Genomic DNA, 14,305 nt, shown 5'->3' with positions numbered 1-14,305 from the left:
TTCTGCAAACATCTTTGGATACCAAGTGAGGATGAGGGCTTAATTGTCAATAACATTTCTGCAGTTATTACAATGAATAACCTAACAAAATTTTTATGATTAGCAGCATGGTAATCCATTCCTATTAATGATGGGTCCTATTCCCTGTATAGCGCAATTATAAAATATATAACTGTATGCTGCTGTTATGTAAAGCTCTAACAGCAGTTTGCCCTTCCCTCAATTCTTTATTCAAGCATAAAAGAGGAAGTATTTCATAAAATCTTACCTGTCACATATGGTTCAAGAGCTTTAGGAACCAAGCTCCTTGCATTTTTTAAATCTTCCGCTGAGCAACTGCCAGATTCCAGCCCAAAAGCCATTCCCATGCGCTTTAACACTTCTATATCATCATGTATTTCAAATGCATTGTCAAAATTAAACAGATACTCAAACCTGTAGAGTGTGAATGGAAGTCGGTCAATAAACCATGCGTTTTCCTAAACATTTGCCTCCTGCACATTCTCTACTAAAACACAACTTTTAAAGATATAATGTATATTGCTAGCAACTACACACATTTCCAGTGTTCTAGATTAAGTAAAAACAAATTTTGCATGATTCAAGAATATACAGAGTTGCCTTATACTGCATAGTGGTTTAAGGAGAGACTGAGGGGAGGAGGGGCAGGAAATTCCATTTCTGTAGCTGCATGCAATTGAATCTGGACCAATTCCAACAATGCTGTGAAAAAACTTGTGTTTCCAATGGTGTGGAAACAGTGTGTGTCAGGGAGAGTGGGAGGAATATTTCCATAGCAGTCTGAAACTTGCCACCTAAAAATTAGCAACACAGGGGTCTCAAATACAAAATGAATGGAAGTGAACATTTGTTCACGCAGAACGCCCAAAGATCTGAGACATTTACTTGCTTTTAACCAAGAACACAAACTTGGACAGTGTAGGGAACACAGACATATTATCAGGAAATAACAGTCAATTCAGCTAACATCCAGGTTATTGTTCCAGTCAACCTCTAAGGATCTCAGTAGCCTGGATTTGAGGGAAGTGGATAACACTAAGAACTATCAGGAGGGAGGTGAAGTCTGCCAAGCCAAAAAAACTTGCTACTTGAGTATCTTACCTGCAAACATTCAGTCTGAAGAAACCGGAACCAGTTTTCAAAAGGTAACATGTACCATTTATTTCTCACTCAGTCTGTTTAGTCTGCCAAATTTATATACCAAAATCTTCAGCAGAGCCAGTGTGGCATAGTGGCTTGAATACTGGACTGTGACTTTGGAGACTGGGGTTTGAATCCCTGCTGATCATTATACCCAGTGGGTGACCTTAGACATGTTACACTCTCACCCTCAAAAGACAGAATTGAAGCCACACAACAACAAAAACAAAGTCTATGGGATCTGGTCCATGGCCTATTGTACTTGTCTGAGCAAGGGATTCTGCAGTTTGCACAATCTATTATTTCTGTCAAGTGATAACCCGGATAGTTTTGATAAAGCTTGCATCCAAAACTTTATCAGTAAGAAGAAATTAAGACCCTCTTTTCAAACAGACTATTTCTTTTCCTATGAATTTATGATTTCCCATACACTTCTTTTCCTACCAAAACCTACTTGTCATTAGAAATACTGCAGTCAATCACAGTCTTCTTGCTGGTGTTCACAATGATAAAGGGCAAGTGAATGACAGAATTAGAAGCTGGTGGTCTGTTTGCTTGCTGTTCTGCTTGACGATTTCGCTGAACAAGATTTTTGAAGGCAATTTGCTGTTAAGGGATTAAAACACATGTTTTATTTCTTTTCAAGAATGAAGAAACAATTGCCTTTCTGATTTGAAGAATTCTGGGTATTTGGATACCCCTCAGAACTAAAAACACACCATATTCAAGGATTATGGAAGACTGTTCTTAGAAAGCAGTATTTACATTAAAGAAAAAGGGGAAAGTTGAATGTACTGAAATTATAATCTAATGGCAGGCTAGAAAAAAAGTACCAGAGATGGTATTATTCATCTATTGGTGTACAGGTGGGCAGCTTCCCAAGGGTGACGAGCTGATATCAATACAATAGGAGAATCAGCTGCATACCTGTAACTATAGTTTTTTGAGTGTTCATCTGTAAACTCTCACAAATGGGTCACCTGCACCTGTGCAATTCATCTCCCAACACCTTGCAGACCTATATAAAAAGTGTTTTGCCAGTAGCTCCTCCCATCTCCTGTGTGCATCATGCCTAAGCCCTCAGACCCTTGGATGATGAATCAGCAGCCAAAATACTAAGGAAAGGGGAGGATGGACAGGGTTGTGCAAGTTCACAGATGACCACTCAAAGAACAGTTACATGTAAGCAACCCGCTGTTCTTCTTCGTGTTCTCTTTGACTCACACAAATGGGAGACTAGCAAGCTACTAACTACAGGAGTAGAGTGTGTTGTGAAACACAGGAAAAAAGAGCAACCGTCCAAAAAGCAGCTACCACCTTAAATCGATTTGGATAAATACTGAACGGAGACTGGAAAAATAATAATAATAATAATAATAATAATAATAATAATAATTTTTATTTATATTCCACCTTTCCAATATTTTGATCAAGGCGGCTTACAATACAGATAAAAGCATATCGATAAAAAGTTAAAAAGAGCATTAAAAAAGAACAACAATCAAACAGAAGTACAAGGGCAGGGCAGGTACACAATCCAGGGTTGTTGATAGAGGGGCAAAGAATAAAATGATTATGGTGGAAAGGCTTGCAGAAATAAATATGTTTTCAAGTTCTTTTTGAAAAGAACTAAGGACGCGGTGGAACAGAGCTCGACAGGGAGATTGTTCCAAAGTTTGGGGGCAGCGATAGAAAAAGCCCTCTGTGAGGTCCTCACATGGCGTGTCTTAGGGACCTCCAACAGTTTCATCCCTGTTGTTCTGAGTGTGCGGGGCGGATTGTATTTTTCCTATTGATGAAACAGCAGGGGAAACTTCACTGAAACCTACAAATGAAGCAACTATTGTCTATGTAGAAGCCCAGTGTTCAATGCACATCCAAGCATTGCAGAGAATGTGTGAGATCTGAAGCAGGGCTCTGCATTAACACTGGAAGGAAATGTTAAGGAAAATGCAACATGGGACATACAGTAGAAGAAATAAAACATGTATGTGAAAGTCACAGTGACTAAGCAAAAGCAATTAAGAAGCCACACAGGTGAAAAAGCTAATGTAATTTAGAAGTCTTGAATGTCAAGGACAGAATTATAGAATGTACAATTGGAAACACCTGAGATTCATTAAGTGTACAAGGTGAAATGATGAAATTCTTAAGTATGGGTTGAACTATGTGAACCAATCAAAATGAGTGTACACGCCCACTGGTGGGTGGTGTTTAACAATGGCTATAATAATTGCTATGTTTGCTAATGTATTTTGTGGGTAGTTGGAGTAGTTTGGAGATATTGGAGATTGTGAGGGCATTAGTATTTGTATATAGTAGAATAAAGTAGATCTTTTATACAAGACTACTGAGTTGTCTGGTGTCTTGAGTGAAGATACAAGAGCCAGCAGAATCCTGGAGAAGTTTGGAGACATCTGAGGAAGAAGAGTGAGAAGGCTTGGAGAGTTTGTCAGGGTCTTCAGCCTATTCTCTGAAACTCTGCTGCTTTGGAGAAAAGCATTAACCACTGGCCAAAACTGGTCAGCTCCGCTGCATAACAAGGTGGTGAGTTAGAGCCAGAGGTGAAGAGCTACAACTCCCATCATCCCTGACAGGAAAATGTCCCGATTAACATGAAAACCAGAGACTATTATTGCAGAAAGAGAATGTGCAGTCTAAGGGTCCTGTTGGAAGTGCAGGAAAGGTGAATCAACCCTTAAGCAAAGAGCTCACCTGCCCTTGTGGCAGAGATGTTGGCTACCAAGAAAGCTGTTTTCCAGGTGAGTAACCTTAAGTCACAGAAAGCCATAGGCTTGAACAGTTTCCTTGATAATTGGAAAGAACCAGCTCAAAGCTCTAGTGATGGTGGAGCCTTGGTGGAGACCAAGCAGGCCCTATCACAGGTGGGTGCATGTTTTTATATCCTCAGGAACATCCTGACCAAGGGTTCCAAAAAGCAAGAAGGCTTGCCAAGACTCTGGAAATGCCAGAAGATGGATGAGAGATAGCCGTAGAGAAGATCTTGTACTGCTTGTACCAGGGAGAATTAAGAAAATGGACTGTCGGTACACCCCAGTTCCTAAAGATCTTGCAAAGGGCAACTTCCACTGGTATTTGTTTCAGGACATCCATTAAGATATTCTCTTCTGGTAGATGAATGGTAGGGACCAAGATTCCCCATGGGATTCCACAGAACTGTAAGACAAAGGAAGGTATGTTTCTCACTTGTTCAAGTAGAAGACCACCACGGTGTTGACAGAGACTACCTGAACCACTTTCCCTTAACGGTGCCTGTCTGAACACTCAGAGCCTTTACGACAGCCAACATCTCCAGAGGATTGAAGGAATACTGGCTTACCTGTGAGAAGTTTATTTTCAGTGATGGAGGTGGAAAAGTAATAATAGAACATTTCTCCCCTCCATCACTGGAAAATGCAGAGCTACTTTCTTCGAAGGACCAATGATCCTTGACTGTCAAGTCCAGCAGAACATGCCCCATAGCCCTTGAGGGAAGCATAATTCATGACATACCAATATGGGCTGGTGGGGAAGAAACTGCATCCAGACCTGAACGTTCCAGGAGTCCATCTACCAGCTGAGGGCATGATCCAGACCCTGAAAGATCATCAACTTCCTATACAAAGAATTGGTGAGAAGACTGAAGCATGGCAGGAACCAAGTCTACAGGTCTCATCCTCATGCCTTGCTAAGAGCATCATTCATCCAGCCGTACGTTTCAGGGTGACTTAAACATGTCTGGTATGCATTCTTCCACTGCAAAGACCCTGAAGGACAGAACAAAATTCCTGTTGCCCTAGCAGGCAGCCTGAGCTCATGAGTTTGTAGGAGACCTTATGAACCACACCTGTTTAGAAGACTCCAAGTGAGACCTGCCATGATTGAGCATGAGACCCAGGAGCCCAGAGGCCAAAGTGTAAGTGAAATATTTATTAGGAGAGGCTTGCAGATGTGGGCAACCAAAAGCCAGTCTTCAATATAAGGAAACCGAACGATGCAGCCACCACAGCCATGCACTTGGTGAAAAACATGTGGGACAGTGGAAAGGCTGAAGAGTAGGACACAGAAACAGTCTTCCCAGCACGAAACAGGAGAAAATGCTTGTGTGATGGTTGGATTGCAATGTGAAAACAGGCGCCCTTTAAGTCTAGGGTGGCAAGCCAGTCTCCCATCTGCAATAAGGGAAGTATGCAGTGGAGAGACCCTTCTGAAATGTCTGGATTGTATGTAGAAGCTGACATTGTGAAGATCCAGAATGGGAAGAATACCTTCTTTGACATGATGAAGTAGTGAGAGAAGAACACCCCCCCCCCCCCAATGCAGGAGATACAAACAGGCTTGACAGCCTTTTGTGTAGCAGGGCCTTCACTTCATCTTTTAGAATGGGCAAGAGAAGAGTAATGTGCAAAATCCCTATGGGGGAGTCTTCCAAAAGGCTATGGCATATCCTCTGATGATTATGTCTAGAACCCACAAGTCTGAGGTGATGGAGACCCAGGTTTGATTGTATCTCTGAAGCCTGCTGTGGAAGATGGGGTGTAGGGAAGAAGTCAAAGGTGTAGCTTGCTGAACTCTTGATTATATGTTGGTACCTGGGAGTGAAGGCCAAACTTCCTTGCTATGGAGAGCATCTTGTATGCTGTAATTTATAATCAGATTCTGCATTAAACCTACTCTCATCCAACTGGAGGTCTTCAATTATCACTTGGACCTGGTGAGATAGACCCGATTAAATCAAGCAAGCATAGCAGTGCAAAGCTATAGCGACTACAAGGGTCTTCTCACTGCAATTAACATCATGATGCACTGCGGTGATTTGTTAGACAGCAAGCCTACATGCCTAAGCTTGAAGAACTGCACTTTTAGTTTCCTTCAGAAAATTGATCATGTTACCCACAGTTCCTCTCATAACAATTGCTGGCATGCCCTCATGCATGTAGCTTGATTGGAAATCCAGACACAGAGAGCAGCTGTTAGAACTTTTGGCTCATAATGTCCAGTTTCTTTCCCTCTCTATCGGCCAGCGTGGAATGTAACTTTTGTGAGGACTTCAACTGGGTGGCAACCACAGTGATTGCATTTAGTTTGGGATGATGAACCAGCCACTCTCAGTCATCCTTCACCACTTTATAAAAACATTCTATTTTCTTTGACGCTGAAATAATAGAATACTGGGAGGAGTGGAATCAAGGCTAAGAAGGGGCCCAATTATTAGCCCCTTGAAAGACTGGATCAACAATAGAAGGTTCCAGCTGATTCACTTCCAGGGCTTTGGCCATCCTCAACAAAGGACCACACATCAGATCTCAGGGGCGCTGGATCATGCTCAATGACCAAGGTTGGGCGATAGCAGCATGTCAGAAGATCTGAAAGACAAGTTCAGCACACGCACACCCCAAAATCAATGACTAAAGTTGCAAAATAGCATGCAATACACGCACTGGAGAATTCACTAGAAGAGAAGTCTGTAGCTTGGAGTTGAGGGGTTCGGTAATGAGTTGGTGGTGTTAGTGATTGAGATAGAGCATGCCATGGTAAACTGGGTTGTACAGCCCTCGGTGAAGTCACACAACCCCTTCAGAAAGCTCTTGTACCCAATGGTGATACTGAGAAGATCTGGAACCTGAATAGATCTGGACGTCAATGCTACTGACAGCAGTATGGTCTCATATCTATAATGATGATGATATTCCATGGTATACATGGTATCCGCAGTCATGATAATAATAATCCAGAGAAAGATTCAATTCAACATAGTAAATTGAGAAGCCCATCCAACATAAATTGGATCTGGAATATGTTTCTTGGAACCCATCATACCTGTGTCAGTCTCAAAGAAACTGGTGAGAAAATATTGAGTAATGCCCTTCTCGATTTTGGCAGTCCACAAGTGCCACAATGCAGTAGTGGCTGAACCAGATCTCAAATGCAGAGTGCCTAAGATGATGAGCAGTCTCCCTTTGTAGAGATAAAGGAACTAGAGGCCACTCCCGAGGAGGCAACTGCAAACAAGGATCAGTTGGTGTAGACAGAACCAGCGGAGGATGGGATAGGTCCTGTATCTCCCCTTCAGACACCATACTAATGAGTAAAGCCTGTGGGGAGTATTCCCATTCCATAACTTCAGAAACAACTTCTCTCTGAACAGAAGAATCCTACAGAGATTGGCATGGAGAACTCTTTCCTCCACTGTTGGAACAGATGCCAACAAAACCTGAAGGATTAATGGCAAATCCTACTATCAGGATGGTACCACCTGGGATCATGATGAAGAGGTCTTCACCTTCTTTTTCTTATACTGTCTTATGCATCTTTCTCCTTTTTCTCGTTATCTAAAGAGACCATTCTAAATCTCTGTAGACAATCTTGCCTCAGTGTCAATGATCTTCTCTTCAACAGTCCCATACTGGTATCTAGTGATAACAGCCCAGAGTGGACATTACTTGAGGGTGAATACCCAGCTGGACAATTCATAATGCCTTGAGTTCTCAGAGGTTTGTTAGACTCTTCCAACAACAATCTCTTCAAGACAAACCAAACTAATGAGCCTGAAGCTGTCTGAACAGACGTGGACCATGAGGCAGTTCCAGTCCAATGGGACAACACCCTATCTGAGGCTGCATAAAGAGGCCTGCTTTATGCATCTGATCATCTGCCTTAACAAAGGAGAGCCTTCAGTCTCAAAAAGCACTTGTGTTGTGCCTGAGGGATAAACGCCTGAGAAGGAACACGGAATCCCACAGTGTTTCCCTCTCCCAGGCACAAAAGGCACCTAGAATACCTGTCTTTTGGAGGAATCTTCCCACTGCATGTAGTACACTTCCTGAAAAAAGTGGAGGAGGCCATAAGTCCATGAGGTCACAAACAGTTGGTAGAACAGGTTGAACCCCGCAACCCAAACCAAAAAACAGTCCCAAAGAGTTGTTAGGCAATCTGAAATCCAAAATTAAGTAAGAATCAAGAGCTGTAAACTGAAAACTTTAATCCAAAACCATAAGATAAAACCCAGAAATGCTCAGAATAGTTCATGACGCTGCTCCTGCAGCAGACAAAAAAGAAGTGAGGGCTTAGGCAGGGAGGGGCTACTGCCAAAATTGTATATGCTTATTGTATAGCTCTAGTAGGTTCCAGGTGCATATGAGCCATTTGTGTGAGTCACACAGGGCACAAAAGAACCAGAGTCACTGATTCACAACCATCGAGAAGTGTAAAAATATAATTTCCTGTACCACAATATAGTCAAATTGGGACGGTCTTGACATCCTATTCCCCTGCCTTTTGCATTATCCAGGGAATGGCCATTGAAACAGTACAGGGTGTCTAAACATACTCTTGAGGTTGTTCCAGATCACTGTATTATTTCTAGCACACAATTTAGAGTAACAAAAAAGTTATAACAAAAATGAATAAAACAACTGATCTTATTATAAAATGGCATCAGATAACACAGCAACTTATATAAGGCACCAATGCTAACTAATAATTAAAATCATAATATGACTTATTGTTAAAATTGGCACATTAGAGAACTTACCATGACGATCCATTTAAGGCAAGGGAAAGGAGCCATCCATGCATAGCTTAGCTCCTGTCACTGCCCAGGTAAAGCAAAGGATCATGTGTTTTAAGAAAGTATTTACTGCTGATGTCCTCCTCAGTACATTCCGAGAGAAAAGGAGAAAAAGACCCATATGGGGGAAAAAGGGTCTGGCAACCCTAATCTGTCTGCATGGCTCCTTTTCCATGGCTTCTTCTTGAGTTTCATTATTCTCTTTAGAGGAGGTAATGTGACCTTTCCTGGTGTCTATTAAGACACCCAGGTTAATTAGTATCTTTTTGGGGAGAGGTGGTTTTTCTGTTTGTTGATCACAACACTGTGGTTTTGGAGAACAGACACAATGGTCATTACGGCTCTCTCAGAAGAGAGATTTCAGAAGGATACTGTCCAGGTATGGAACGATGTGGATGTCCTGCAGTCCCGGGTGGGCCACAGGGATTATTATTACCTTTGCGAATACTCAAGTAGCTGAGACCAACCCAAAAGACAGGTCTTTCAACTGACAGTGCACATTCTGGTAACAAAATTGAAGGTACACCTGTGATGAAGTATGAATATGCATATGCAAATACACTTCTGAAAGATCTATCAAGAAGAGATGGTCCCCTAGGAAAATGAGCTCTTGGATTGTCCAGGCTTTTCATGTGGAAATGCCTGTATTTTACTTACCAGTTTACAAAGCTGAGGACCATAATCAGGCAAATACCACTTCCTTTTTTGGACATTATGAAGAAGACTGAATATACTCCCATAAACTTTTCATTTGGAGGAACAAGTTCTATGGCCTACTAGACCTAACAGGTGAGGGGTGACCTGACACATTTCTAGGTTCCTGGAGACCTCAGTAAGTGATGCCTTTTTTTTATTAAATTCTATGGTATAACCTTGTCTCATTATTCTTAATATTCACTGATCTGAACTGTAAACTAGAATCTGGACCAGGCGAGTTTGAAAGACACATCTCCAAAGCAAGAGGAAAAAACAAAAAGGACAAAAAGCAGAGACTGTGTAGTCTGCATCTTCATTTGGCATAGAAAGGATAGGCCTTTTTCTTATCCTTTTTTTAAAATTTGGATGTCCCTAAGGGCCTCCTCTCAAACAGAAAATTCCCCTTATAAAGAACTGTAGCTAAACTGGATCTAGATTGCATGCCTGCATTCCAGTGTTTTAGCCAAATGGATATTCTGACTACACTGATAGCAGCAATGGAGCAGGCTGAGAAAAGCAGGGAGTCGCTAGTGGCATCAACCACATAAACTAGGACTTAAGAAATTTTCAGTAAAGCCTTGTGTAGGGACTTTGCATCTAGTTCTGGTTATCAAAAGTATCTTGGAGTCAGAGCATGGCTGCTCTAGAAATAAAGGATGCTGTGGAAGATGCACGCAAAGCTAGAGGAGAAGCTTAAAAGATGAGTTTTCTCTTTTCTCCTTAAGAGTCTTTCAGGACAGTCTCCTTTCCTGGTAACTATGGACTTTATTAGAAAGTGCTGAAATCAGACTGTTTACAAGAGAGAATTTAAGAGGAGTCATAACATCTGGAGAAAGTGTATATTTTCTCTAATTTTTGTGTCACATTAACAATTTCTACTTATACCTGCCACACAGCTATGTCAGTGATTAGATCTGTTGAAGTGTCAAATTGAGAGTCTTACAAACCCAATGCTGAACTGTTTTAGACAAAAGAGGAATAAAATCATTTTGACTGAAATGTCTCTGCTTGGCTTGCCTGTTCCCCTGAATCTGACCAATGCAGCCTCTGTTTCAGACAAGTCCCTAAGAGATATTGAATGCAGTGAAGCTACATCAACACCTCGGCTGATTTCTGTTTGAGGACAGAGTTGCATTTATTTCTGTACTGAATAGTTGTAATCATAGCCCTAGCCTTATGATGCTTCCTCATCAGGACTCTCAATTTGACACTTCAACAGATCTAATCACTGACATAGCTGTGTGGCAGGTATAAGTAGAAAGTGACCTGAAGCAGCTTTATTTTGGCCTGTCTGTATGGGACCCTAGTTTCCTTACCAAAGGATGAAGCCTTAGAAAACTTAAATTACCCTACAGAGAGAGATAAAGAAGGGACACAATGGCCGGAGTAAAGAAGAGGGGTCTAAGAAATAGGAAACTATTACTGCCTGACAGTTTTAACAAAGTAAGGGGATTTTGTTAAAAGAAAGCAAAGGGGGGGGGGGGGGAGAAATAGCCAGGAGAAAGACAGAAGAGCAGAGCATATGATCTTTCCTGAGTAAGGCAGGGTGAAGGAACTGAGGAAGAGCTAGGGATCCAACAAGAAATACTGTACTTTCTTAAAACATGTGATCCCTTACCTCACCTGGGCAGTGACAGGAGTTAACCCATGCAGGGATGACTCCTTCTCTGCTGGTTGAAAATGAACTAATTAAAAACATAATGTTCTTATTCCTAAAGACACTTTAGTTACTTGTAAAATAAAGAAGTGCATCAGGGCAGATAAATTCATTGCACACTGGGGAACTGATATAACAATACAAATTGATTTGCCAAAACAGATAGCCTTCTTTGGTAATACCTGAAGAATTAGTTCTTGCAGTTGTGATTGTTTTTGCTTTATTCTTTCAAGTCTTCTCTGTCTCTCCACCTTTAACAAACAAAGAAACTTCATGAAAGAGGAATTGCATAGTTTTGAGAACCAGAGTAAGGATCTGAATTTGATTTGTATTAATGATACACTAGTAACAGCATGAAATAAAAGCTGTGTATAAAAATTAAAATCCAAAGAACTTTCAAACTATTTCTGTGAAGCTAAAGTGGTTTTCCACTTGTTCTCAGAAACCAGTCCTACTGCCAAGTAGCATCTACATCTGAAAGAGAGATAAGTTCAGAAACAGTTTGTACTATGTATTAGAACTAGTTGCTCAGACTTTTTAAAATACCCAAATGTTTTAAAAATATTTCAGATATGCTGAAGTGGATCTTAGACAGTTGCTATTTTAGTTGTCAAGTGAGAAAAACAAGACAGGTATCCACCCAAGTGGATAAGAGATGAGATTTCATTCCGTCAAAAATGCTCTCAGCATAAAAGAAAATACTTTCAAAACAAAATTTGAAAGATTTGAACATCCAGAACAACACTGCCACCAAAGGAAATATATCCTTATTCAGCCAGTATTCAAAAGACATAAAGATATAAATTATTTAATCAAAAATAGATCAATTTCTAATGACAAAGGCATGCATTAAAAAGGATGGTTATGGAATCTGCCGCTATTGTCTTCCTGTCCTGAATTTCAAGGCCCTGTTTACAGTCAATAAATGGAGCTTAACCATTCATTATCATTACATTAATGTAAAATTTCACAACTTTTCTGATGGTTTCTGGCATGTAAGAGTGTCACCTTGTTCTCCTTTCCAACCAGCAGTGCTTTTATAGTGCAAAGCTGCTTGAGGAACATGGAGAAAGTAGGGGACACCTTCTAACCTACATTTTTACAGTGGGCTCTTGTTATCCATTGGGGTTTGGTTCCAGGACTACCCCTACCTCCGGTGGTTACCAAAATTCATGAATGCTCACGTCCCTTTAAATACAATGGGATAATAAAATGGTGTCCATTACATAAAATAGCAAAATTAAGATTTGCTATTTGGAATTTATAGTTTTTAAAAAATATTTTCAAGCCATGGAGGCTTGAATCCATGAATAAAAATTTGTGGATATGGAACCCCTACTACACTTGGTCTTTATGTAACTATACAATTCCACAAGAACAGTTGGCCCTTCATATCCACGGGGGATCCATTCTAGACCTCCGCACGTGGATAAGAAAAAGTGCGAAACCTCAAAACCCACTGTCCCCAATGGCAGCACAATATGCACAAGGCTGCTACCATGGCCACGTGCACACATCACCATGGAGAACAATGGGGCTTGTCATCCATGGATGCTCAAATACGTTGATAGCAAATCTATGGATGGTGAAAAGCCCGCTGTATATTAAAGTAAAAACCATTACAATTTTGAAAGTCAGGAATGACACCTGTGTTCTCCATCATACTAAACTATCTCCAAATGGAAATAATTCAGTGTTGAAGTCAAGGCGAGTGTAACTGAATTGATGGAAATTGCTCGATTTTAGTACAAGTATTTCAAATAGCAAATATCTGCAGAATTTTACCTCTAAATTCTGACATTCCTGAGCTGAATTAGTAGGTAGGCCAATCCATTTGATTTCTTTCTTCTCCTTGGAAATAATATTCATTGCCATTAGGACATTTAAGGCATCATAGACACGACGTCGAATATTTTTCTGATCATAAGCCTGCTGCAGATAGGATGAATTTAAAATATTAGAATAGCCTATACTAAAATATTTGAAAACTTTAGTACATCAGTGGTGGCTGGGGGGGGGGGATGGGACAGGGATACAACTGGTGTAATGTCACAAGTGCTATCAGTTAACTACAACAGGAATTGTTTGCATTACAAACTTGACATAGAATTATGTATACAACAGAACAAATGATCAGATCTGCAAAATGGAACTTTACATAGGAGTACTGGTAGAGAGCAATAGCAAGTACATTTCTATACCACTTATCAGTGCATTTAAGCGCTCCCTAAGAGGTTTGCAATGTGTAAGCTAATTGCCCCCAACACACTGGGTACTCCTTTTCGAGACCTACAGAAGGATGCAAGACTGAGTGGACCCCGGAGCCCTGCCTGGGACTGAACTCAAACCCTGTGGCTGTGAGTGGCTGCAGTACTGGCATTTGCCACTGTGCCACCAGATTTATGTCAAAATAACTTTGTGACATTTTAACTGGGGCTGCTATTTGATACCTTGGGGATTGTTTGAATTATAGTTTGGTAGTTTCAGCTTCTTTTCTTAGGTGCTACCTGTGCTCTGCTGGGCAAATTTGTTTACTGCTAGAGGCAAGTTATTGAAATACTTGGGGCAGGGTTCATAGCAATCTCCAGGAAGCTTGTGGTTTACAGCAAATGAATAGTACATTTTACATGGGAATTAGGGGAAGATTCAAGAAATGGGAGAGATTCAAGCTGGATCCCCTCTCTAGTGGTACAAAGTAAGAGTTCAAAAGACCAAGTATCTCAGCCTCAAATCAGAAGACATCTGGGTAATAAGAAGACAGACAGAGAGGCAAGCTTAACAACAGGGTAGACAGGTGTTGAAAATAAAAGGCCTTTTTTGGACCTATAATGGTAGCAACAGGAGCAGCAGGATGACAAAATTGTTCTGTATTTTGGGATAAATTTTCTTTATTAAGAAAAAAAAGACAAATGAGGTAATTTTCAGGATATAGTCTGCATACTAATATAGCAAAAGCAAGTACAATATGCATGGGTCCCCAACCCAAATCAGTTTACCACCCCAACCTAGAGCAAGATGTGAATGTGGCTGTACCCACTGGAATAAATGGCTGCAATTTGTCAAATAGAAAAATCTTCCAGCAACTCCAAAGTAAGCAGCATCTCAACCAGGGCGGGGATGGAGCAGGGTAAAGGGGAAAAGGAAAATCAACAGGGTCTAAACTCTAGACAATATTTCTGCGTTACTCAGATACTTAACTGGAGAGATTTAGCTACAATAGA

General features: G+C 40.8%; 1 protein-coding gene across 5 annotated transcripts in view; it reads right to left on the bottom strand.

The window, feature by feature from the left end:
- LOC149319226 (transcription factor Dp-1) overlaps positions 1-14,305 on the bottom strand; it is a 37,585-nt gene that overhangs the window by 2,371 nt on the left and 20,909 nt on the right. For all 5 annotated transcript variants that reach the window (XM_089511326.1, XM_089511328.1, XM_089511329.1 and 2 more), the window contains exons 7-10: positions 12,870-13,016; positions 11,267-11,335; positions 1,616-1,767; positions 269-435 (exon numbers count right to left, since the gene is read on the bottom strand). In XM_089511326.1, the coding sequence (XP_089367452.1) occupies positions 269-435; positions 1,616-1,767; positions 11,267-11,335; positions 12,870-13,016 (535 nt within the window). The remainder of the gene's footprint in view (positions 1-268; positions 436-1,615; positions 1,768-11,266; positions 11,336-12,869; positions 13,017-14,305) is intronic.

The sequence above is a fragment of the Sceloporus occidentalis genome, unplaced genomic scaffold (genome assembly GCF_023333645.1).
Source record: "Sceloporus occidentalis isolate IW3139 unplaced genomic scaffold, rSceOcc1.0.p SCAF_2, whole genome shotgun sequence".
Taxonomy (NCBI): Eukaryota; Metazoa; Chordata; class Lepidosauria; order Squamata; family Phrynosomatidae; genus Sceloporus; species Sceloporus occidentalis.
This window is presented reverse-complemented; position numbering and strand designations above follow the sequence as displayed.